At 45.4% G+C, this 27180-nt stretch overlaps 1 protein-coding gene across 2 annotated transcripts; it reads right to left on the reverse strand.

The window, feature by feature from the left end:
- Positions 1 to 4379: 4379 nt before the first annotated feature.
- Positions 4380 to 27140, reverse strand: HDC (histidine decarboxylase; the record flags this gene model as incomplete). 2 transcript variants are annotated; one of them, XM_079913846.1, is made up of 12 exons in its annotated part: positions 4380 to 5231; positions 5367 to 5468; positions 9577 to 9675; positions 15216 to 15306; positions 15382 to 15544; positions 16409 to 16475; positions 16944 to 17087; positions 17337 to 17471; positions 19732 to 19854; positions 20830 to 20943; positions 24444 to 24616; positions 27110 to 27140. In XM_079913846.1, 12 exons carry the CDS (start codon positions 27138 to 27140, stop codon positions 4488 to 4490), a joined length of 1986 nt encoding a protein of 661 aa, XP_079769972.1. In that variant the 3' UTR covers positions 4380 to 4487. The 2 variants fall into 2 exon arrangements, with proteins under 2 accessions (XP_079769972.1, XP_079769973.1); XM_079913847.1 differs by lacking the exon at positions 9577 to 9675.
- Between the last annotated feature and the right edge of the window lie 40 nt (positions 27141 to 27180).

A 27180-nucleotide genomic window follows, 5' to 3' on the forward strand; every position in this document is an offset into this window, starting at 1 on the left:
TAAATGTCATCATCTGAAATGGAAGCTAACAAGAATCAGTATAAAAACAGTGACCCTCCCTAAGAGATGATCTGTTACATGTGTTGCTCGTTCCTACATCAGCTCTACGAGCATTTAGTGGGTCCCCGCTAAGGACCAAGAGATGAGCTCAGCGCAGTATGATGGTGTTTTCCAAGCCTCTATCTGGGAAGTCATGTCAGGGTTTCAAAGAAAGCTGACTGGAAAGACCCCTAGAAGGAAGGCCAGAGTCTTTTCCATGTGTTTGAACTTTTCAAAAATAATTATTTTGTCACTGCAGTTGGCGGGACTGCACGAAGACTGTAAAGAGACAGCTAACAGGAAAGGTGTCCCTCAGCATCACTGCGGCACTGTTCCAGGGGAGGCGGGCCGACTGGCCAACCCAGGTCTTCTAGTTGATGTGGGTGCCGTCTCCCCAGAGCGCACAGAGCGCCATGTTGTAATATGGATATATAGCTGATGGTGCATTCCATTATGATTGGCAATTTCCCTCTGCACAGACGTCATTCTTCTATGAAGCTGTAAGCTCCATGAGAGTAGAGAGTCCATCTATTTTCCTCATCATTATATTCCCAGTGCCTGGCACCAGGTAGGCAATAATTATCCATTGCTTTTTCATCAAGCAATCCTGATAAACAACTGGTTCCCTATGCAAGCTTTGCTATATGTGCGTGGGCACTGGAGGAGGCATGTTGGAGGCAGAGAGGATGAGCTAAATAGATGGTGTGAGTCTCCTAGTTCAGGCACAGCAGTGAGTCTCAAACTTGAGCACTGATGAACTGGGAGACTGGGATTGACCTATATACACTAATATGTATAAAATGGATAAGGAATAAGAACATGCTGTATACAATAAATAAAAAACAATTCAAAAAATACCTTAACTCTTAAAGGTATTTTTCAATAGTTGAATTTATAATGAAGAGAGTGACACTTTCATCATAATAGTCATTAATCTAGAGAAAGAATTTTGTAAGAGAGGACTTAGGAGATTGATATAGTCTAAAATAAACTATTTAAAGCTTAAAATAAAAAAGAAAATTGAGCACTGAGAGTCACCTTCACCAAGAAGTTTTATTAAGACAGAATGATGGGCCCATTCCCCAGAGTTGAAATTAGAATTGGAATTTGCAGTTCTAACAAATTCCCAGGTGATGCTGGTGCTGTTGATTAGGGGCTGCATTTTGGTGAACCACTGACAGACAGAAAAACATCCCGAGTTACACATCATGTGTGCTTAGTTAGTACTTCACTTCCTCGGACATGGATTATCTTTTATTAACTGAAGCTCAGATCTTAGATCTGGTGGGACTCAAAGTGCAGGCATCAGGAAAGGCCTAGTAGAAAGCAGCACTTTGTCATCTTCAGCCTGCAATTGTTCTTGAAAACTCACATTAACAGTGTCTATTTACTAGATACACAAATACGTATTATTTGCTACAGCAGAACTAAAAGCAATCCTAGAGAGTGTCTAGTCAAACCTCTTTGTCTGATAAAAGAAAAAAAAAAGCCTGGGGAGGTGACGTACATGCCTAAAGTCACACAGCTCATTGGCATCGCTAAGCTCCCGCCTAGCACTGACAGAAGACCGGAGGGTGGTCCCAGACCAGCAGCATCAGCATCAGCTGGGAGCTTGTCAGACATGCAAATGACCAGACCCCACCCCAGACCTACTGAGTCAGAACCACTGGGGATAGGCCCAGCAAGCTACGTTTTAACAAGCCCTGCTGTTGACTCTGAAGCAGGCTCAATTTGAGAACCACTGGCTTGGAGCAGGGCTTCTCAAGTTTTAAGGTGCATAAGAAGCACCTGGGGATGCCACTGCTTCTACGGCCCACATCCCTCGGAACGGCAAGCAGCTCTAGAACAGTACTTCTCAAACATTGCTGCACATTAGAATCACTTGAGGAGCTGTCAAAAATCCCAAAGCCCAGGCCCATCTCATAACAATTAGATCAAGATTTCTGGGAGTGAGAGCCAGGCATCATCAGTACTTTTTAAAAAGGCTCCCAGGTGATTCCAGTATGCAGCAAAGTTCTGCGACCGCCAATTGAGAGCAAGGGTAATATGAAACTATAAGGTCTTGGCAAAGATTCTCTCCCCGACCAAACTCTACCCAGGCTCCTCTGAGCCCTCCTCCCTACTAGGCCTCAACCTTGGCCTATAAAGACTTGGACAAAACAGTATCATAATTTCTAACAGCTCAAGGCCACACCCCTGGGTTGATCCTACACCCCCTTAAAATGCCTGCCTGAGAAAACACAAGGCTGCCAAAAGATTTACCGTTTATTCCAGCCAACACCTGAAGATAGGGCCCCTGTCCCCCAGCCTCTGTGGGAGGGTAGGAGGCTAACTTCCATAAGCATCAGTTAGCAAACCCAGATGGGCTTCCCATGGACCAACCCCCTCTTCCTGCTTTTTGTAATTTTTCACTTCCCTGACTCTACTAAGTCCCTGCGTGCCTCCTTCCTGTTCCCCCATTCTCCCTCTAAAATGCCCAGTGACCGCTGAACAAATCAAGTTGAGCCCAGTTCACGCCAGACTCTTTTTTCTATTGCAGTAGTTATTACTGATTAAAAATCTGTCCTTACTACTTTAACTAGTGGCCAGCTTTGTTTACCTTTAACACTGTTAATATAACCAATTTCAGAACCACTCCCTGTAAAAGCACCATCTGAAATGGAAAGAAAATAATTTTTTTGGCCCATGAACTCACCATGGGTAAGCTGCTTGTGAGCACAGCTTTTATTTGACTATAGTGTGCAGGAAAAATATATATACAAGTTCCAAACTGAGAGAGGGAACATTTAACAGCAGTGAAGGACTAGAGGGGTCTGCTGAATGGTGAACTTCTGATCAAGGACAACCGTGAACAGTATGGTCTGCTGGGAATAGCATGGGCTTTACTGAGGACAAGGAGACCCGGGTTTGCCCACGTATAAGCTGTGTGACCTGTGGCCTCCGTTTTCTCATTTATAAACTGTAAGCCACAGTGCCTAACTCAAGCTGTCTGCCTTCATACCAAGGGCTCCTCCAAACTCTTTTTCTCACAAAGTCAAATCTTCAGCATACTAAAAAGCAAAATCCCTAAGTACATTCATTTAGGTTCCAGAACATGCCCTGGTTAGCTAATCCTTATTTCAGTGGTCAGCAAAGGAAACCATAAACAAAATAAAAAGGCAACCTATACACTGCAAGAAAATATTTGCAAATGACACTACCAACAAGGGCTTAATTTCCAAAATATAAAAGCAGCTCATACAACTCAGTAACAAACAACCCAATCTAAACAGACATTTCTCCAAAGAAGACATACAGATGGACAAAAGGCACATGAAAAGATGCTCAACATCACTAATCCTTAGAGAAATGCAAATCAAAACTTCATTGAGGTATCACCTCACACCAGTCAAAATGGCCATCATTAAAAAGTCCACAAACAATAAGTGCTAGAAAGGATGTGGAGAAAAAGGAACCCTCCTACACTGTTGATGGGAACGTAAATTGGTGCAGCCACTATGGAAAGCAGTATGAAGATTCCTCAAAACACTAAAAATAGGGTTGCCATATGACCCAGGAATCCCACTCCTGGGCATATATCTGATTAAACTATAATTCAAAAAGATACATACAACTCAATGTTCATAGCAGCACTATTTACAATAGCCAAGACATAGAAACAATCTGAATGTCCATCGACCGATGAATGGATAAAAATGTGGTTCATATATACAATGGAATATTACTCGGCCATAAAAAAGAATGAAATAATGCCATGTGCAGCAACACGGATAGACCTAGAGATTATCATACTAAGTGAAGTAAGTCAGAAAGAGACAAATACCATATGATATCACTTATATGTGGAATCTAAAATATGACACAAATGAACTTATCTATGAAACGGAAACAGATTCACAGACATAGAGAACAGACTTGTGGTTGCCAAGGCATGGTGGGGGGAGGATGGTTTGGGAATCTGGGATTAGAAGATGCAATCTATTATATATAGAATGGATAAACAACAGGTCCTACTGTATAGCACAGGTAACTATATTTTACCCTGTAGTAAACCATAATGGAAAAGAAAAACAAATATTTCAGTGGTCAATTAAGTGACACAGGATATGCTTTTTTCAGGGACAAGCACAATTTATTTCCACATTATATTTCATGAAACTTGAAAGTTTCAGTGTCACAAGCTAAACCACAGAAGCTGCCTGTCAATACACCACCCTAGATCCTTTCTCTCTGACCAGCGTGCTGGAATCTTCTGGATCATGCTGGCTTAAACTCTCTATTTGTATCCTATCATAGGTCATGAACATCTGTGAGAATCTGATAAGAAATCATTGGCTTTCTCCCAAGAAAAATGCACATAAACATAAGCACATAAATTCAGCATACAATTTTGAGGGCTTCAGAGACTCCCTGAAACACATTCATGGACCCTGGCTGAACCCCCTGGTCTAAACTGTTGCCTGCAGAGGGCAGCAGGGCAGCTGGAGCCCACATTGAGAACTGCATTCAGGAAAGTTGGGGACACTGTAGAACTTGATTAGTTTTCTGAAGGCACTTTTCTTTAGCATCATCATCTCTTCTGGAAACCTAGAAAAGATTCTGACCCGGCAGGAGCCGCCATTCTTCACAGAGCCATCTGTGGGCAGTGGCTTCTGATCGCCTACAGGCACGCTGTTGCAACTGAGGGAACGCACTGCCTTCTTATTCTGCACAGACAAATAATTGAACAGGAAGGAGGACAGCTTGTGCTTGGTGAGGTCTGGGGCCTCTTCTGAAAAGCAGTCATCAAGTGGGTCCAGCAGGGTTTCAAGGTGGCGGCTGCCTTCCCCTCTCACGGGACTGGCTCCCACATGTGGAGGCTGCTTGATGACCTTCCTGGCCTGGTCTGGGTCATCTCCTGCCCTGCTGACAGATGGAAAGGACAGCTCCTTGGCCAAGGCTCTGGGGCCCCTGGTTTGGGGGATGAGGTTCCCCCCCTGAGGGCTAGGCTGGGAAGTACAATGCTGACTCAGGATGAGAGTGGCAGCATCATGAATGAGATTCCAGTCTCTCAGGATGTCATCCCTGGTGGTGAACTGGGATGTCACAGTGAAACGGATGATCAACTTGTCCTGGATAGTGGCTGGGATGAGAAAGAGACGGCCAGCTTTAGCTATTTCCTTTAACACACTTTCTGTGAGGCAATTAGGACCCTGTTTGAAGGATAAAGAGAAGTAAAGTCTGTATCACATTCCCTGTAAGCATCTCCAGAAGCCCAGTATTTACATTTCCAAGAGGCTGAAAATTACCAAATAACATCCTTCACATGAGATGGAAGATGGCATTACCTTTAGACGAAAAACCACCAAACCAAGGTGCCTCTTGGCAGGAATTTCAAAGAAAGGTTCGTTTCTGACCAGAGATTCAAAATACTTAGCCATTTCAGTACCCTGGAATTGTGAACATCGAGAGAACTGAGATTAATAACAGGCAAGAGACGACCGTGCGTAAACTTCCACACTATTAAACGGGTTTAAACCAGTCACATCTTTGAACCAAAGAGACCTAAGTGGCTTCTGCCTGATTTTCTTCTCCATTTGATTTTGCTCATATTCCAAACTATAAAACCTCCAATGGCTCCCTATTTCTTGTCACATTAGCTCCACTCTGAGAACTCATGTCTCAGGGGCCTCTTTCAATCCACTCTCAGAACCAGAAGGCTCGTGGGATCCTAGTTCCCCCACCAGGGATTGAACCCGGGCCCTCGGCAGTGAAAGCGTGGAGTCCTAACCACTGGACCACCAGGGAAGTCCCAGAAGACATGTGCTTTGCCATCAAGGATATGCCCTCATATCCCGGCTTCACATATCTTGGCTTACAGACAAGCCAAGAGGGCTAGCAGGGGCCACAACCCAGACCAGGTTCTGCATTCCCAGACAGGTGCCTCTTACGGGCTACAAATGCTCAGAGGAAGAGACTTTTGTTTCTCCTGTACATAAAGGCACCATGTGAGCTGTCAGCAGCCCTGCCCCCATATCCTAAGTTGACATCTTCCCCTTGCCTCTCAGACCTTTTCACCTCAAATGCCCCTCATCCCCTTTTTTCTGACATTCCACAAAGAACATATTTTTACATATCATACCCATGTACACCATGGAGAAGGCTTTAAACCTGTTTAATGGGTACAGAGTTTCTGCTGGGGATGATGGGAAAAGTTCTGGAAATAGACAGCAGTGACAGTTGCACACATTGTGAGTGTACTTAATGTCACTGAATTGTATGCTTAAAAATGGTTCAAGTTGTAAATGTTATGTTATCTATATTTTACCACAATAAAAATGTTTTAAAGCTTTGTACCATATTAATCTTTCACTGAAGTTATAATTTTTTAATTTCCTCTTTTTTTTTACTTAGTATTACTAACTAAACAAGGACAGGACTTGCCCTTTCTTTCATTTTTAAAAATTTCTCCAGGAATCCAGAAGGATCTCAAGAAAATATTTTCTAAGTAATGGCTATCACCTGGTTCTCATACTGGGTACTCTATTTCAAGAGAAGTCAAAGGGTTCAGCTAACAAGTTGCTACAAACCCGATCCAGAACCACTTTCTCTCTCCACTGCATGGTCTGTTTAAAAGGGTCTCCAATCCCTACCCTAAGCATTTTTCATTGTCAAGTCATAAGGCCCTCTCTGGGAAAGCAGCCTGCTAAATGTTTTCTCACTGTTTTATACTTTTGCAGTTTACTTTCTAATTTTGTCATGATTCTCCCGTGTGCCTCCTTCCCTCCAGGCCCATTTCCATCCTGTCCTGCCAATTGTGAGATCTTTCTGTGTAAATGTTTCTCAAGTCTACATGAGTAAGACATCTCAGGTACAGATCCAGAATCAGGCTAGCCAAAGACCATGAAACTGATACTTCTGAGCAAGGAAAGAGAGCCAGAAGTCATCTTTGTTCAACCTCTTCATTTTCTAGAAGGAGACAAAGGAAAGTGGCGTCCCCAAGGTAGCAGCGGCAGAATGCAGGTCTCTGGTCACCAAGCACACCCCCTGCCATGCTCTGTTGTCTCCTGTAACACATGCTCTTGGCAACAAGAGAGAAGAGGGGCCAGAGGAGAGAGAAAAGAGCACAGGCAGCATCCCGCCACCAGAAACCACCTACCTTTATGGGAGATGAAAGCAGGGCTACAACCAGTGCCCTGTACCATCCTAGGGCAGAGGCGGGCAAACTGCGGCCCCCAGGCCAAATAGAGCCCCACCTCCTTCACACCCATTTTTTGTAAATAAAGTCCTTTGGAACACAGCCACGCCTATTTGTTAATGTACTGTGTATGGCGGCTTTTGTGCTACAATGACAGACTTGAATACTCACAACAGAGACCATATGGCCTGCAAGGCCAAAAATATGTACTATCTGTCTTTAAAAAAATAATTTACAAACCCCTTTTATGGTAGGTGATAGGAGATGATGGTGACGACAATGTTGAATTATTATCATTGGAAGAAGGAAAAATTGGAGGAGGAGGAGGAGAAAAGGAGAAGAAGAAGAAGAGGAAAGGGGAAGGGGGAGGAAAAGGAAGTGGGAATAGGAAATATTTGAGTACTTAGTGGAATATTAGGTCTTGCACTAAGTAAGGGCTTTATGTGTATTATTTATCATCACCATAAACCTTTGAGAGAGGTATTATCATTTTCTCATTTTATAAATTAGGAAGGCAAACACGGAAAGTTTAAATAATTTGTCCAAGGTCACCAAACAGTAAAGGGTAGAACTAAAATATCAAACTCATATCCCATTCTCTAAAGCACTAATCTATAACAGGGAGATACACAACTTGGTTTTATATGACTTTCAAGAGCTCACATAATAGAAAATAGCCCAGAACTGTAAAGAAAGGAGGCCCTCCTCTCTTAAGCAGGGCAATTACCATCTCTGAGCCTCACCCATAAAATGGGGTTCATCAGGATGACTGCCCCAAGCATTGTTGTAAGAACCTAATGAAACCCTATAAGTTATTTCTTTAAGACACTGTGCAAGTAAAAATAATTATGATCGCAGTCAAGCTGGAGAGATAAAATTAACTCACATCAAACAACTTCATTTTAGTTCCACCCTTTACTTTTGTGGGACATTGGTAGCTTTTAGAGCTCAGTTTTGTAGGTGTGCTTGAGTAGGTGGTCCTAGGAATGCCGAGCAAGCAGAGATGAGGGCAGATGGAATAGTCAGGGAAGCTCCTGGGAGAAGCGGAACTTAATCCACTAGCAACATTTGGAGAAGAGAGGGCAATGCAAGAGGGCAATGCACAGGTGAAGGTGCAGAGGCACACTGAGGATGGAGCTGGAACGGGTCAGTGAGAAGCCTGAGCTTAGAGGCTGATAACTGGGTCCTCGAAAGCCGGGCCCAGGAGTCTGGGCCTAGTGTAGGCGAAGGGGAGCCGATGGGAATTCAGGGCTTTGAGTTGGGAGAGGCAGCATGAGGGTAATTAGCCAGCACCTGCACGTTGAATACCCAGTCCTGAGTTGGAACCAGATGATAACCTGTAACCTCCAGCACCTCATCCCCCAGCTACCTACTTCCCGTCTTGAGTCTGAGGATAGAGAGAGAGCAAAAATGCCTAATGTCCCTGGGTGACAGCCACTCACTGATAAACATCCAGTTAACCAACACCTTGATGTTGATAACAAATGTAAAGTTACCAACAGTAAGCCAATCATACATACTGATTCAACCACTGCACTTGGCCTTGTGTTTGCTTAATGAGGATGGAATTCCCTAGAGGAAATGTGGCCAGGGAAAGACACGCAGAGGAACAAAGGACAACATCTTTGGAGTAACCCTCTTGTATTTATCAATAACTTTGTCTTTCTCATAGGCACTCATAAAAATGAGAGAAAATTGCTGCTGACCAAAATTCTTAGTTAAGTTCCACCCCTTCCATGAAGCCTATGACAGAGAGACTGTGCCTGTCTCATTCTCCTCTGGGTCTCTTTCCTAGCACAATAATTGTGTGGTTGAATTGAGTTGAAATAAATTGTACCAAATATGCCTTCAGTAAATACCTCTTGACATCATGCAGGGATGTTTGTTCCAGACTTGCAGGTCTACATGTCCAAGCCAGGCGAGCCCTGTTTCTGGCATAACCATAATAGTGACTAAAATTTTCAGACAGCCATGACAATCAGAGTAATTTTTTAAAAGATAGGTTCCTACCCTGGCCACAAGCTGCCCTTTGATTTACTTTCTATTTCCTTCTCTGCAAACTAGGCTCTCGGGCCATCCCTCCCCAGTGCTCGATGATAGCAGAAGGGATGGTGAGACAGTCAGGTGGGGGACAGACACCAGACAGCCCTCAGTGTCATGTTCGGCTCAGTGATCCTCTAGCTAGCAAACAGACGGCCGCCCTGAATCATCAAGTCCCGGGAGCTCACAAACAGGCCCAGGCACCTGAGGCATACATCACACATCCCCCTGGGAAAGGTCTGCAGAGCAGAAACCAGCCTTCCTCCCCACTAGGCCACAAAGCGAGCCTGGGCTCCTCCCAAGGCCTGCCCACTACATACATGTCTGATGTGCGCTTGAAGATTCTTCACCCCGAAGGACCGGATCACAAACCAGAGTTTAATAGAGCGAAACCGCCTGCTCAGGGGGATCTGCCAGTGCTAGAACAAAGGAGCACAGTGCCATGGTTAGAGACAGGGACCCCTGCTCCTCCCACACACACTCCTGAGCTTTATCATCTGTTGTCTGCCCAACCCTCCAGGGATGCACAGTGTCACCATGATGCCCGAGGCTGTTGCTAAGGAGAAGCCAAGGCAAGATACACAAAGGCTACCTCGTCATGTGACCAAACCCTTGTCCAAGAGCAGCACAGGTAGAAACCAAGTCCATGACCCTGGACCAAGGAGAAGACACTTTGCTTTAAATGCTGCTTTAAAAATTTCATCCCATAGAGTGTTCTGCCTATGTTTTCCTCTAAGAGTTTGATAGTGTCTGGCCTTACATTTAGGTCTTTAATCCATTTTGAGTTTATTTTTGTGTACGACATAAATCACAGCAAGATCCTTTTTGACCCACCTCCTAGAGAAATGGAAATAAAAACAAAAATAAACAAATGGGACCTAATGAAACTTCAAAGCTTTTGCACAGCAAAGGAAACCATGAACAAGACGAAAAGACAACCCTCAGAATGGGAGAAAATATTTGCAAATGAAGCAACTGACAAAGGATTAATCTCCAAAATTTACAAGCAGCTCATGCAGCTCAATAACAGAAAAACAAACAACCCAATCCAAAAATGGGCAGAAGACCTAAATAGACATTTCTCCAAAGAAGATATACAGATTGCCAACAAACACATGAAAGAATGCTCAACATCATTAATCATTAGAGAAATGCAAATCAAAACTACAATGAGATATTATCTCACACTGGTCAGAATGGCCATCATCAAAAAATCTAGAAACAATAAATGCTGGAGAGGGTGTGGAGAAAAGGGAACCCTCTTGCACTGTTGGTGGGAATGTAAATTGATACAGCCACTATGGAGAACAGTATGGAGGTTCCTTAAAAAACTAAAAATAGAACTACCATATGACCCAGCAATCCCATTACTGGGCATATACCCTGAGAAAACCATAATTCAAAAAGAGTCATTGCAGCTGTATTTACAATAGCCAGGAGATGGAAGCAACCTAAGTGTCCATCATCAGATGAATGGATAAAGAAGATGTGGCACATATATACAGTGGAATATTACTCAGCCATAAAAAGAAACGAAGCTGAGCTATTTGTAATGAGGTGGATAGACCTAGAGTCTGTCATACAGAGTGAAGTAAGTCAGAAAGAGAAAGACAAATACCGTATGCTAACACATATATATGGAATTTAAGAAAAAAAATGTCATGAAGGACCTAGGGGTAAGACAGGAATAAAGACACAGACCTACTAGAGAATGGACTTGAGGACACGGAGAGTGGGAAGGGTAAGCTGTGACAAAGCGAGAGAGAGACATGGACATATATACACTACCAAACGTAAGGTATATAGCTAGTGGGAACCAGCTGCACAGCACAGGGAGATCAGCTCAGTGCTTTGTGACCGCCTGAAGGGGTGGGATAGGGAGGGTGGGAGGGAGGGAGACGGAAGAGGGAAGAGATATGGGAACATATGTATATGTATAACTGATTCACTTTGTTATAAAGCAGAAACCAACACACCATTGTAAAGCAATTATACTCCAATAAAGATGTAAAAAAAAAAATTTCATTCCAGGCTGAAATTCAAGATAGGGGCAATACGTTTTTTCTCTAAAAGAACCTCATCTACCTTGAATAGCAGAAAATAGAGTTTGATTTCTCTTCCCCACAAAAATGTAAAGTATAGGGTTCAGGAGCTCAGATGCTGGAGCCTCACAGACCTGGGTTTCTCCTCCATCTCTACCTCTTACTTGAGCATTGCCGCCTCACTGGCTCCTCGTGAGACAAAGAATGAACAGCACCTCCAGGGATGTGGTGTGAGGAGAACCAGGGTGAAGAGTTTCACAGGAAGTTGTCAATAAGTCCTGGCTATTTAGATGATAAAAATGTGAGCCACAAATCACAATGGTGTTTCTGCCTAGAACCAAGATGATTATTATTTAATTTCTCTGTCCTGACCTTATTTTTCCTGTGACGTTCTATGCCCTCAGGAGGACACCAGCCCTCAGACTGCAAATAAACATCTATATCTCGGCCTTTGTTAGACTAAAACTGACTCTCTGTTCCTGATGACCAAATTCAACAGAGCTTAAAGTTCAAGGTTTCGGGCACCAAAGGTCTGAAAATTTTCAAACCAATTCCAAATCGATTTCTCTGATCTGTAAACAGAGCAAAGGGTTTAGCACACATTTGCAATTATTCTGATGAGTAGTGTGATTTATAATGACCTCTTCCTCAAATGTCAGAAAGCATCACCACAATTTCTGTTGACAAAAAATAAATATTTTTCCCATCGAATATTTATCTGTTCCTCCACAGGATTGCCTAATCCTCAAAACTGTGCACACCTTCATCCTTTGTCCCAGTTTCCTGACCCAGGCACAGTTTGGACATGACCCCTTGTCCAACATCAACATTGTTGATGGACAATGTTTCTCTATATCAAGCACTAAGCCTTGGATTTCCAAGCAAAAAACTCCAGGGCTGAGGACCAGCATGGGGACTTTCTTTTCCCTGTAACAGGGAGATCGTCAACTCCACCCTTTGTTAGATGGACACTCCAGATGGAGACTAATGAATGGATAATAGTGGCCTCTGAAAACATTGTTTTCCAGATGGTTATGGCCAATTGACTACAATAATTCACAAGCCAATTAAATGAGAGGCAGAGATGATTTTAATTTTGATTTCTTTATAGTCTGACCATATCCCCAGCTGTTCCTCTTGTCAGTATTCCAAAACCAATCCATGCTGACCCAGCAGGGTGGTTCTAGCAGATATTTTTCTGCTGGAACAGGAAATTTGGACATGGCTCTTCATTAACTCAAGCCATTCCCAAGTCTCCTCTACATCCTTTCAAGGTTTTGCCGGTCTCACAGCCAAGAACAAGACAATTCCCCCTCCACTAGTTGGGGGGAGGTGAGGGAGCTTCCTGATGTCAGAAGAATCTAGCCCTGATTTTAGGTGGCTCCAGGGCCCAAGGGATGAAGTCCCTAAGTCTTCTCTCCCAGGATGCTGCTCTATTTCTGGCTCATCTCAAAATGACTGGGCTTTTTTTTTTTTTTTTTTTTTTGTGGTACGCGGGCCTCTCACTGTTGTGGCCTCTCCCGTTGTGGAGCACAGGCTCTGGACGCGCAGGCTCAGCGGCCATGGCTCACGGGCCCAGCCGCTCCGCGGCATGTGGGATCTTCCCGGACTGGGGCATGAACCCGTGTCCCCTGCATCGGCAGGCGGACTCTCAACCACTGCGCCACCAGGGAAGCCCTAGCTGGGCTTTTATTTAAAGCTTCAGCCACCTGGGTGAAAAAGAGCTTGGAGCAAAGGGCAAAGTAGCAGTGAAGACCCCCAGGATCATAACAGACAGCAGCTTCAGTTTTCTAGGAGTTTCTTCAAGACTTAAAAATTAAATCCATAGGATTAGAGGTGAGGGAAGGAAAAGATAAAGTAGCACATTCTGGACCAGTGCTAAGAAAAGTATAATTTAATATTTCTAGAAGTGATCTGGAAGAGAGAGAGCACTGTAAAATCTCCAAACTGATGGGAATGAACCACAAAAAGATCCTGAGATACCGTTGCGGACAAAAAACAAAAACACAAAAAAGTAACAGAAAATCCAAAATGGGCCAAGGGAAGAAAATGCTCTTAAGTTACGATGATCCAAGTTCACTTATAGAAAAATGGGCATTGGGCTCCCCTGGTGGTGCAGTGGTTAAGAATCTACCTGCTAATGCAGGGGACACGGGTTCAAGCCCTGCTCCGGAAAAATCCTACATGCCGCAGAGCAACTAAGCCCATGCACCACAACTACTGAGCCTGTGCTCTAGAGCTGGCGAGCCACAACTACTGACGTCCACGTGCCTAGAGCCCGTGCTCCGTAACAAGAGAAGCCACCGCAACGAGAAGCCCACACACTGCAACAGAGTAGCCCCCGCTCGATGCAACTAGAGAAAGCGCGTGCACAGCAACAAAGACCCAATGCTGCCAAAAATAAATTAATTAATTTAATTAATTTTAAAAAAAGAAAAGAAAAATGGACATTGTTTCACACTCAGGGGAGAAACCTAGAATTACCCCTAAAGATATCTGGCCCTTGGGCTGCTGTGAAAATTTCTTTAATTCAAAAAGTGCTGAAAACCCATCAGACAGGGCAGTGGAGATGAAAGAACCATTATTCTTCTATTTTTATCAACCTTTGGAGGGTCCTCCCCAACCACTACAAGCTTACTGCCTGAAATTCCAATAAAAAAGCTTTAAAAACAAAAATCTAAAGGAAGTGTGAACTGGTCCGAGGGAGAATGACCAATATAATCAAGAGATGATGCAGTGATTATTTTAGGACTAAAAAAGGGCAAGAAACTTTAGCCCAAGGAGAGAAGACAGAACCATCTCTTCACAAAGAATGACTCCCAGATGGCAGACATGGCTCTCTGTGCTTCACTGTATTAATTCATTTATTCCTCACAGCAAGCCTAACTAAGAAGCTAGTACTGTTATTATCACCCTCATTTTAGAGATGAGAAAACCTAAATAGCTTAAGCCAGTTGCCCAAGACCACACAAGTTAATAAATGGAGGAGCCAGAATTCAAACACAGTTCATCTGTGTTTAACCTCTTCGCTGTATAACAAATCTCTGCAGCTTAAAAGTAGAGCTTTTAGAAATATCACACCTACCATTTATTAAGCATGTACCACATTCCCAGTAAGAAGTGATCTACATGTATGTTCCCATTGCAGCCTCACAATACCCCGTGAAATCAGTGCCACCATGCCCATTTTGCAGATGAGAAAGTCAAGGCTGAGAGAGGTCCACTATGACTCCCAAAAGCCCACTGCTGGTATGGAATTCCAAATCAAGCTTGTCTCACTCGGCCTAGCCTTGACCATGTTATATGTAACTTATCAGTTTACATCCCTGTCTCCCCTACAATTAAAGGAAGGGCTCATCTTCAAACTGAGGAGTAAACCTGAAGAAGTTGTTTCCCCAAGAGATAGTACAGATTGAGAATGTGGGCAGGGCCTAGAGGTTGAGGTGCAGCTACTGGGCAAGGCAGGAATGCTTGGAGGCATCTAGAACCTCGGGAAGGATAACTATTGCCCCATCCCCACCGTGGAGCCTCCCACAGTGCCTCGATGGGGACAAAAGGATGAAAACAGTTTAAGGAAGGAGCCTCTTTTCCTATCCATGGAAATTCTCCACCCTGCCCTGCTGTTAGGGAGTGAGCAGAGAAGATTATCCAGGACAGAGGCAGAAGGGAATTGGGAGAATTTTTAAATGCCACAAATACTCAGGAAACTCGCATCCTACCTCAAAGGTTGGTTTCATTCTCTAGGGTTTTTAAAGTTTTTTGGGTTTCATTCTATATGCTTAGGCACAGCTTGAAACCAAAGGTACACAGTGGCAATATTATGGGATGGGCTCATCGGGTGAGGGAAGGAGACCCTCATCAGACTCAGGCCGTTTCCGTCTCAGAGGCTGCCGTGCTGCCCATTCCTGGCCACTCACCATGAAGTCGGTGGCCGCACCCGAGTCGGCGTGCCTGAGGTAGACGGGGTTCACGCTGAAGGTCTGCTGCAGCTTGTACTTGTCCTTGACCCTGTGGGTTGCCAAATGGGCATTAGTAGGTGAGGATGGCTTCCCCACAGGCTGGGAGCTTGGCTGCCACACTCACCAGAACCCAGTACAGTCAAAGTGCACCATCATCCACTTGGAAGGATTAAAGGTGAAGGAATCGGCGTACTCGATGCCCTTCAGAAACCCCCGGAACTCAGGGCACAGGAAGGCAGTGCCTGCGTAGGCAGCATCGATGTGGAGCCACAGCCCCTCGTTGGCACCTGAGGAGGCAAACATCACCTACTGGGGGTGGCACTGGGGGTGGGAGTGGGTTGCCACCAGCCAGCTAAAAGGCATCTCTTCTCTGGCCCATCCAGCTGGGGGGCTGCAAGGGAAGGGCTGGGAAAGGATGCCCATGGCTGAATGAGACACGGAGGCATGTGGACATGGGGGGAGGGTGTCAGTGCAAGGAGTGGGGCTGAGTGAGGCACGGCCACCCCTGCAGGGAGAGCCTACAGAGCCTCACCCTGGCCTTTTCTCTCACCGACCAGAGGGTCGACACCCTCTTGGCCTCCACCCAGAGCTTTCCGGAACAGAAACCAACTTACCACTGGCCCAGAGAGCAATGTTAATGCATCTAGTACAAATGTTAGAGAGGGGGTGTCTCTCTTTCCTAGTGGGTTTCTTGCTTGAGGATTTTGAACAATCACATTTGGGTTTCTTTTCTGCCTTTATCTCCCCCTCACCCCGTGGCTTCCCCTACCCTACCTTTTCATTTTCATTTTCTCAGCCTAGACTAGAAAATATTCCACTATGACTCACTCACCCTGTGTTTCAGATATGTCCTGCTTTAAGCAGATTTCAACATACAAGTGAGAGAGTGAGAGACCTGAGGTCCTCCCACTGTTGCCTCTGAGGACAGGATGCAAGGGGGTCAGCTCTAACCCTTGGTCCCACCACTAGGAAAAGCAGTGACCTGGCTACCTGGAAGAAGATACTCATGACCTCTGGTGGCTCTTCCTACGCTCTGTGCATTGACCACGGAGGGACCAGAGAATTGCACTGAGCTGCTTCCAGGCTCTTGCTCTAGGGAACATTTTAAAACTCATTACTTGTCTTCCTAGCCAGACAGGGCAGACACTTACAGATGGGGCCCAGCTCTGACAGGCGGTCAAATGCACAGACCCCAGTGGTCCCCAGTGTGGCACAGACCTGGAGGAAAACAGAGGAAGTTAACATGGGAAGGTGGGCTCGTGTGACACATTTGGCCTGAAAAAAAAGATTTCTTCACAGATATTATCAACCCCACCCATTCCACTAGAACAGGGTATGATTCACACTGTATTTTACCATGACCCACAGTAAGAAATACATTTTGTATAGCAACCTAGGACATATACACATGTGTATTTGAAATAAAAGTTTTACCAAACAATGCATATTCTCAACACAGGAACGTACTCTCATATTTTCCATCCTATTTCTTTTTTCTTCTTCTTTTAATGTTGGTTCTGACCCACAAAATTTATTTCCTAGCACACTAACTCATAATTTGTAAGACACTGTATTTGAGGACCTTTCTGCTCTTGTTTGCAGCACGTTACTTACCTGAATTCTGACAAAACTCCTTCCTCACCTCCCAGCTCTATCATTCTAAGCTCAGAACATGGTCTGACTTACAAAGACAGGCACCAAGCCCTGCGCTCTGTCTTCCTCGATGGCTTTCTGAAGAACTTCCCCTCGGAGTGAGAAGTTGTCATCCACAGGCAGAAATTTCATCTTGACCAGAGAAATCAAACCAGCCTTTTCCACCGAGGAGTGGGCCTAGAATGACAATGGAAAGCTGTTAGCAGAGTCATCCTGGAATGAGCACTCCCAGAAACTGCTGAAACCAGACGAAGGGAAGCAAACACAGCATTTGACGTTTGTCTTCCTCCAGGGTTCCTTGGACAACCTCTGAGGCCTGGGCTGCCCTGAACCCAGCGGGCTCATGTCTACAGGGAAATCACTCAAGGACTAAGACTCCAGAAGCCAAGCCCTACCTGAAGGTTTGGCTTATGTTGGGCAACTCACCTGGTCGGAGGCATAGGCAACAAGCCGGGCGTTCAGGGAAGACTCATCTGCCCCGGGCTCAGACGCTTTTATTTCTAGGATTTTGTTCTTCCTTGCTGCCAGCAAGGCGATCAAGGTGGACTCACTGACTGTGCTCTGCAATGGAAGAAGGTTCCCAGTGGCAGCCTCTCCATGTAATCTCTTGGCAACTGCCCCAGGTTTTGTAGGGGTGTGTGTGTGTGTGTGTGTGTGTGTTTAATAGCTATTCCTGAGGAAGTACACAGCTCCTGCCTAAGGAGTTGCCCTTCCCCCCAGCTCACATGCCTATTGTACATTCTACATTCACAACTTCCTATGCATTCCTGGGACACCTCCCTCTCCTATAATTTTCAGGGAAGTCATGAAAGCAAATTTTCAACATCTTTATTAGGCCACAAAGACCAAAAAGAGAACGTTCAGAGAATGCTAGATACAAGTCTGCTTGTAGATATGTTCGCTCCCCATGTTAAAAAAAAAAAAAAAAGAACTTTCAATGTATTAGGTGTGGAAATGGAGTTTGTTTCCACAGAGATATCCCAGAGAGAGAGGGTCCTGGCCTACTTGAGAGATAACTTTGGCCTCAGTTTTGCTGCTGATGGCTCTTGTGATCTTGAGCTAATATTGCCCCTCCAGAAGGCTCGTTTCCATTTATAAAATAGAGAGCATCCCTTTAGCTGCCTACCAGAGTGGGAGTATTGATTAACCAAAAAAGGGTTGGGTAGGATTTTGCTCTGGCCATGATTGTGGGAATCCTGGGGGCCACCTCAGCAACTTCACAGAAATCTTGATGGTTTCTCATCATTCATTTGCTCAGTCTTTGGTGTCTTTGCTTCTTGAAATCCTTAGGTGACCTACAGCTGATTGCTCCCTGCTCAAAAGCCTAGAGACCATGTCACAGGAAATGCTATAGACCAGATCCCACAAGATATTCAGTGGCTGAAAATTGCTCCACAATAAGGAAGCCAGCAGAATAGTAATAATAATATAATAAGACCACCTTCCATCTGTACAGCTATTCACAGTTCACAAAACACTTTCTGCTATCGCATTTGCTCCTTATCAAACCTGCGACACTTGTGATTCCTGTCTACCTATGAGAATAGTGATGCTCAGAGAGGTTACAGAACTAAACCAAGTTCATGTGGCTGATGGATACAGGAGAAAGCATGGTTTGGATTTAGACAGGGTCAGGTTTGAATCCTCATTCTTCCACTTACCAGCTGTGTGACCTGGAGCAAGTTTTTAACCTCTCTGAGCTTCAGTGCTCTTATTTCAAAAATTGGGGATGACACTATTTACCTACAGGGTTCTTGAGATAATTAAATGAAAAGCAAGATCATGCCCAGCAGGCATTTAGCATGTTTTTCCAGATATAATATTGGAAGCTATAACTATCTGCTAACAACCCAGAAGGTCCACAACATGCCGTAATTTGTCTTTCTTGTGAGGGTCAGATTTTAATCTTGGTAAAAGACTGGAGTGACAGAGGGAGTCACTTAGCTAGCAAATGGGCCCAGCAAACTTTCCAGTTCTCATCTCAGGGCAGCATGGCTATTTTTATTTAATAGAAGAAATCTTTGAATCCTCACATCCACCTTTTGAAGGAATTATTATTATTTCTCTATCTTATATATCATAAAATCAAGAAAATTACACATTACAGAATAATTCAAGAATCTGGGGGTTCTCAAAGGTCTCAGAACCAAACCCTCATGAATGGCAAGGGTTTATAGATGCAAAAGTACCTAACAGTGTGCACGGTCTACAGGAAGCACCCCTCAAGCTCCACTATGCTGCACTACTCTTGATAACAAAAGAAATATTTGAACAACTGTCATTTGACAGATACTCAAAAGACAGGATTATAAGATACATCAATCTATATTGTTAATTTCTCTCACTGCCAAAAATCTCCTGGACCTAAGAGGGAGGGAAAGAAGTCTCTACTTGCCTTCTCTTTTCCACTTACCATAAGGTGTAAAATGGGACAAGAGAGGGGAGATGTCAGATTATAAACTAAGAAACTTGAATCAAGTAATACTAGAAATGTGATAATGTGTTGACTTTTTAATTTTTTTCAAAGAAAAACTAAAAGAAGAGTGGAGACAGTCATGGCCATGGTATAAAGGCAATGGAAGTCAAGATGGTAGTGGCAACAAAGGTGGGAGTGGGGACTGTGGTGGAGCTGGTGGCGTCAGTGATGGTGGTGTCAGTCATGAGAGTTATGATGGTAATGGTGGTGGTGCTGGCAGGGACAGTGGTGGTGTGAGTGACATGGGGGAAACTCCATGGAAAACATGAGAATCACCCGGGCAAGTTTGGCTTATCTTTCCCTACTTAGTCCCTATGCTAGGAGGAGCTTTGCCAATGGACGTACCTGCAAGACGCCTCCCCCCTGGCTGCCAGGGTGGTGGTGCAGGAAGTGCTCTGGAAGTCCCAGCATTTTTGCCAGCCAGTCCATGACATTCATCTCCAGTTCCGTGCACACAGGGCTGGAAGCCTGAAAGAGGGAAAGCAATGTCATCTGGAGTGCCCCAGGGCACCAAGATGTCCCCACCAGCCCCAGAAACACATCCGTCTCTGCCTTGACCCTCCCCAGGCCTGTCTTGATCCTGAAGAAGGCGTCACTTTTAGATCCTGTGGCGTCTTCATCCTCTGCCAAACCAGAAAGGGGAAAGAATGTGGGGCTTTGGTTCATGCCATCCTCAATGAGGTGGATTCTCCTGCGACTCCAAGGCTCGATGGAAAAACAGTCCTAGAAATGACTGCTTCCATTTGGCCCCCAAAGTCCCTAAAATACCCAGCTGAAAAGCATTCTAAAGGCCAGGGGGAAGTTTTAAGACTAAGAAAGAAAGCACTTCCTCCCGGAAAAGATAGCAAGTCTCCCAGCTTCCAACCCACTCCACCCACACACCCCTACACACACACACACACACACACATACACACACACACATACGCACACACATACACACACACATCCTGTAACAGTTCAGGCTTAAAATAGAGAGCTGTTCTAGGAGGCTTGTGGCACAATTTAAAGCTGATTGGTGCTTAAGGGGTTATTAAGGGAAGCCTTAGGGCATATCCCTCACCCCTCAAAGACAAGAGCAAGGGGAAGGTTGTACCCACAGGCACCAAAGTGTTTAGAGAGTGTAACAAATTGTGGCAATAACCAGATCTTGGTCCAAATCTCATCTCTGTCTCATGAACTATGTGGTCTTGGAGAGATAAATTACTTAAGCCTTCATTTCTTAATTCGCCCCTACAAAATGGGGCCACTACTCATAATTTCACAGGGTTGAAGAATAAGATGAGATCATTTTTATAAAGCTTAAGCTCAAGTAATGTAGCCATTGTTAATATTTAACTTGAAACCCTGTTCAGAGATCCGGACAAAATATGTCTGCCCCAGGATTTCACTTCCTGCCATGTCCCCTTTTCCACTGGTTATAGCTGCAGCCATGGTTACTCACCCAGGTAAATCCCAAGCAGTTGATGGCATCAGCCAGCATGTCTCCCAGCAGTGATGGCCAAGAGGTGAGAGCTGGGTAGTAGGCGTGCATATGGGGGCTTTGCCAGTGTACCACCTGGAAGCAGAGCATGTACACAGGTGGCACCAGGGGCAGCTACCGGAGGCTTTCCTCTTCAAGAGACCCTCCCTGGCAAGGGGCAGCACCCACTCTAGAGACTGGCTGACACTTTTAAGACAACCAACGAGTGGCACAAATCCCTAAAAGTAAGGCATAGTCACAGTGTTCTTGCCACCCACGTTTCTCACATTCTGAACTAGTTCATCAGTGGAGCTTTGCACACACGCAGAGACCAGAAGGGAATATGCAAGATGAAAATTGCTATGGGAATTAGAGTTGTGGATTCTGGGTAGTGTTTGCATTAGTCTCCAAAGCTTACCCGCCGCACTGCTCCTACCCAGTAATAAGAGGAAGGGGAGACTGTGAGCTCTGGAAGAGCAGGTTGCTTGTCTCATCCAGTCTCTTGCAAAAAGTATCCAGAGTTCTTTGGACATGCACTCTTGCAGAGGGACAGTGTGCCTGGGTTCAAAGCTGTCCTTAGCTTCCCAGTGGGGATGGGGAGAGGAGACTAGAAGACAGAAATACCAGCCCAAGGGCATGGGAAACTGCCTCCAGGTTAACCCTTGAGCCCACAGTTAGATTAACCGGATGAAAGGAGGGGCCCGTGGACAGGAAGGGCCTCCTACAACTGCTCTCAGAAACATTTTCGGTGGCTCATTGGCCTCACTGATTATCTAATCTGGCTTCATCTCACTGTTCTACAATCATATCCTGTTCGTATCTGTGTTCATGTCTTTGAGCAAAGCTGTGTCCCCTGACAGGAAGGCACTTCTCATACAGATGGGACCTTCCAAAATCTGCTAACTCTTAGAAAGCCACTAAATATTCATTTCCTCCATTAACCCTTCCCCAGGTCCCCATCTGCCTTTGATCCCTTCCCCCGAGCCCATGGAATGTTCTCATTCGAGATGTTTCACGCTACTGAGAACTCATGAGATAACATTTTAGTGTATTATCGAGTTATTTCGTGTACACAAATCCCTTTAACCCTTTAAGAGCAAGGACGGTGTCCTGGACAGTGTGTATGGTAGAAGGAGCATAAGATTTAAGCCCAAGGACACAGGTTCCAGTCCTACCCCTGCCATAACCAGCTGTGTGACCCCGTAGACTTATTGTGAAGCTAATGAACTTAAGCGTCAAGGTCCCATGTTTGCATCGGTCTCTTTCAAGATCCATTCTTAATTTTTTTTCTTAAGGGGGCGGGTCCCAAATTTTTCATCCAATCCCCACTTCATAAAACCAGGATCCTCCCCTGTACCTCTCTCAACCTCAGTTTCTCATCATAAAATAAATCCTGTCTCCTGGGGTTGTTGTGTGGATCAGCCTGGGAGGAAATTTGTAAAATGTAAAGCACTAATGTTAACGGTAAGCTAATCACATGGTGATGGACATATCACATATCCTGACTTGACTCTTAGATAATCAGACCTCGTCCTCCAACCTTCACCAGGCAGACGGCCTCATAGGTAATGACAATATCGTCCACTTTCTATGCTTTATCTTGTTTAATTTTCACAGCACTCCTATTAGGTAGGTTCTAACGTTATCCCTGTTTTACAGATAACAGTTGGGGCTGGTGGAGAGAGACAGCATCCCCATGATCACATATACCTCATAGGGACAGATGTCAGAAACTCAGGGCTGCCTGACTCTGCAGCCCAGCACCTAAGCAGGGTGGCACCCTGCCTTCTCCCCTTGCTCTACTCTCCCTCCCTCATTAAGAGTAGGTGGGGTTTCTCTAACCAGGGCTGGAATTAAAGCAAAAAGACAGTTTTTCTTCTCCTTGTGTCTAGGAGGTGGCATGGAGGGGAAAATTAATCCAGTTTTAAAGGAGGCGCTGACCCTAATGAGAAAGCAAAGGGCCAACGGCTTTCAGGCCAACTCTCAGAGGCTGTTGCAGCCTGAGAGATGAGATGAAAGATTGGGTCTTCATTACTGATGTGATTAGTGACAGTATTTTGGAAACCCCAGAGAAGGACTTCCACCTCCTGGTCCTATCAAGAGGCAATTGTCTGTTCTAATAAGATACATAAGATAAGATAAGCCAGAGGAATGCTTATCAAAACAGACAGACCTCCTGGTCCAGAAATGAGCCTCTTTAACTGCACCCCCAGCAACTGCTGGAATTTCTTTCAGTCAAATGAATCAGCTCATTTCCATCTCTTCTGACAGCTGCTTTCAGTCTCACTACCAAATTACGGTTGGCCCCTCCACAGATTACATTTTACAGAATGAAATCCATGAGATATTCTTATTGTGGAGCTAGCCTCCCTGGTAGAGTTTTACTGATACCGAAATTTTCAAAATATGCTTACAAAATAGGCTGAATGGTCAGAGAGATGAATATTTGGCTTTGTACAAACTTGCCATCACTTTCTGTCTGTGTTTGAAATAAAACAGAAATATCCCTCCCACCACTGCCTCCAGGTGTATTTCTATCACATCTAAGTCCAAAGCTCTTTGGGGATGATGGGAGCAAATATCAAGTCATCCTGGGGAAGAGCTGCTGGACACACGTGGTTCATGACACCAGTGCCCCAAGCAGGGAGACCTGTGACTCTGGGAAGACAACTAACTTCTCTGAGCCTCAGTTTCTTCATAAAACATGGATCGTAAGGTCATTTGGGGATAAAACAAGCCAGTCCACCATGTGGCTAGTACAGTGCCTGGCACGTGGCGTGGAGCACAATAAAAGGCAGCCCTTCCGTGAGAGGAGGATGGTGCACTTTCAGTAGGAGCGCCTGGCCCAGCTCCTGGTGGTCGGGGACATTGTCACAGCACACGGCAGCTTCAGCACAAGCCCCAGGCTTCAGCCAGCCTCTGTCTGTTCCCTGGCCCCACTAGCACTGTCACCAGGCTATGCCCCTTGTCACTGAGAGTATAGATGATTCAGGGAAAGCTCCTTCCTACTCCTGAAAAGCAGTTCAATCAGGAGACCTCCCTTGGTTAGGAAGGACAGGGTTCCCACTTCATGGAGGAGAAAGGAGGGGGCTGACCAGGACTCGCTCAGCTTCCCGGCCCACCCAACCTGACAACCGGGGTACCCTCGGAGAGGTGTGCTTTGGCTTCCCTCCTTCCCTTTGGCACATCTCAGGATTCTGTAGGAGAGTTCCTTGGCTCTGCCAACGGGGGCTTCAGGAACCATCTCCTACCTCCTCTCTCCATCTTGCTTCCCACATTCGTCCTTCCCCCTCGGGCCCAATCTTCACTACTCACCTCATCCCATCCGACTTCCACCCTTCTGTCAGACAGGCCCTGGGATGCAGTTCTTACTCCGTCTTGCTCCCTACCCAACTCTACAGGTCAGCCCTGGCACCAGAAACCTAACTTCAGTCAAAGTCCTGGCCCTCCATATGCCCAGAAGACAGTCTGGGATGTCGGTGGCCAAGGGGCTGAGGGCTTATCTTAGGGTTACCCAAGGCTTTCCAGGCCCATCGACCCCCCCCCCCCACCTACACCCCGACATCCAGAATCACCCTGTGGTGACTGCGTCTCACCCCGGGCATGATGATTCGCTCAATGTCCCCAAAGATGCTGTCCCAGCTGTCGGGCTCCTCAGGCGCACTCTCGGGCAGCTGGGCCCGCAGGTAGCCAGGCCTCACATCCGGAGTCACCCGCCGCTCCTGCACGCTGCTCAGGTACTGGCAGATGTAATCCACCATCTCCTTTCCTACAAGGGAGGCAGAGAAGCCAGGCTCATGTCCCCTGACTGGGCCTGGCCAATGTGTGCCCGTCGCCCTAGCATCGGGATCAGGAGACTGGGTGAAGAAGGAGAAGGATTCATGGGCTGAATGGTGGAGGGTCTGACCCCCAGCAGACAGCTTGTCTTCAATTAAAAAATTTAAAAGTGTGCAAAGGAGTGAATGAGTGATGGAGGGAGTGTGTGACTCTATATAAATGAATAAGAGGGGAAATCTCCAAGGCATCAAGCTCTAACAACAAAGTAAAGGATTTCTTTTTCCTCCCCTTCCCTTTGCCATATGAATCTTGATCAGCTCTCCCACCTTTCTTTTCTTCTCAAAAAACAGAGGGTCTATGCATTCATCACCTTACAGATTCAGTAGAAGCGCTGCGGCTCTTTCTATCCAGAAATTGCACACACACCCCCTATACTCCTTGTTGGCACAGATGGCAAGCTCCCACACTAGGTTCTGATAAAAGGTAAGAAATGTATTTGTTCACCATTCCCATTGGACCAGTAATTCCCCACATTTTTGGACCCATGAACTTCTTTGAGAATCTGATTAAAACGGTAGACTTGTATACACACAATTTTGTGTGTAATTTCTGAGGTTCATGGACTCCCCAAAGCACAACCACAGGCCCAGACTAAGAACCCTGCACTAGCCTGAAATCTTGGGGAAATGCAGGGCCATGTCTTAACCAATTTATCTCCCTCGCTCTGCCTCCACCAATACCTCAGTACCTAGAACAGTTTTCAGATGCTCAACAAATTTTATCAAATGAATGAATAAAAGAATAAGGAAGAAAGACAGCCAAGTCGAATACTTGAAGCCACTGCAAATTGTCTATTCTTTCTTCCCTTTCATTTCTCCAGGAAAGGGTCTCTGTCTTCAGAGCCTCTGTCTCTTCATCTCTGTCTCTTTTTCTCTCTCTCTCATTGCTTCTCTTCCTCTCTGTGTCTGTGTCTGTGTGTTCATCTCCCCCTCTGTGTCTCTCTCAATATCTATCATTCCTCCCTAGTACTCACTAGCCTCCTTTTCCCCCTGCAAAAGAGCGAGAGAGACAAGGAAAGGGAAGCCGATGTCTTCCCAACTGCATCAGCTCATGCAAAATTCTTATAAGCAGGACCAGTCCCAGACAAAACTGTGAAAACTTCCAGCACCCTTCTCTCTTCTTTGTGCTCTCCTCCAACCCTCCAACGGCCCGATGCCTTTCATAACTGCAGCAGCATCCCTCCAGAGCTCTGAGAGCCCTGGACCTAGCCCTCCACTTACCCAGGGACCACATGGAATGTTTTTGTGTTCCACTCACAGGATAAACATCCACAGCCAATAAAACCAGCTCTCGGCTGAGTGCCTTTGGAAAGCAATGGAATAAGCTAATGTCCACTGAAGTGTAAAGACTGATAGTCGTTCAGCCTGGATGGGAGGGGAGTTTGGGGGAGAATGGATACATGTATATGTATGGCTGAGTCACTTTGCTGTGCACCTGAAACTATCATAACATTGTTAGCCGGCTATACTCCAATATAAAATAAAAAGGTTTTTTTTTTTTTAAAAAAAAGACTGATAGCCACTTAGTGAGTTATGTCTGGGTAGATGAAAGAGAGGAAAAGTTGGATTTTAACATGGGACCATGCCTTACAGCAAAGAAATTTTAGGCAAAATAACCTACTAGAGGGGATGAGGATATAAAACTTTATGGAGAGAGAAATTATAAGCAACTACTTACTTTCCCTCTTAGGACAGCCGTGCCTGAAGACAAGACAACCATTTGGTTTTGCTCATCACACAAGGCTTGAGACAGAGTAGGTGCTCTTTAAATATTTATGGAACGAATGACTAAATGAAAGAACTCTACAGACAGATTCACACATAGAGAAATGAAGAGGAAGGAAGATGAGATTTTGCATGACTGCAGAAGATTTAGGGAAATTCTTTTCTACTTCAGAACATGAATAATCCCCCTGTACCCATTTAGTATTTCAGAAACCCAAATCCCCTATTCCGTGGGAAAGAAGAAAGGAAAAGCCTGGCACAGTAGTGTGGACGCACATGAGAGTTGGTGTATGAGGGGGAGGATGAAAGAGAGGTTGAGAAAAGTTTTAAACTCTGATCCCACATTCCCTTCTCAGGAAAAATTTTGTGGAAGCCAACTCTCAGAAGGCAATTCTAACACTCCAGTCAAAAGGTACCCCAAAGGGCTTCCCTGGTGGCGCAGTGGTTGAGAGTCCGCCTGCCGATGCAGGGGACACAGGTTTGTGCCCCAGTCCGGGAGGATCCCACATGCCACGGAGCGGCTAGGCCCGTGAGCCATGGCCGCTGAGTCTGCGCGTCCAGAGCCTGTGCTCTGCAACGGGAGAGACCACAACAGTGAGAGGCCCGCGTACCGCAAAAAAAAAAAAAGATACCCCAAAATCTAAGCAGCAGTTCCTACAAGAGTGGCAGCAGGGAAGAGGGCCAGGGATGCCCGTGCTCACCTCTCCTTCTGTACTCCTCAGGCTCCAACATCTCCCTGGGGCTTAGCTCCTTCTCACCGACAACACGGAGG

Source organism: Stenella coeruleoalba (assembly GCF_951394435.1).
Source record: "Stenella coeruleoalba genome assembly, chromosome: 2".
Classification (NCBI taxonomy): Eukaryota; Metazoa; Chordata; class Mammalia; order Artiodactyla; family Delphinidae; genus Stenella; species Stenella coeruleoalba.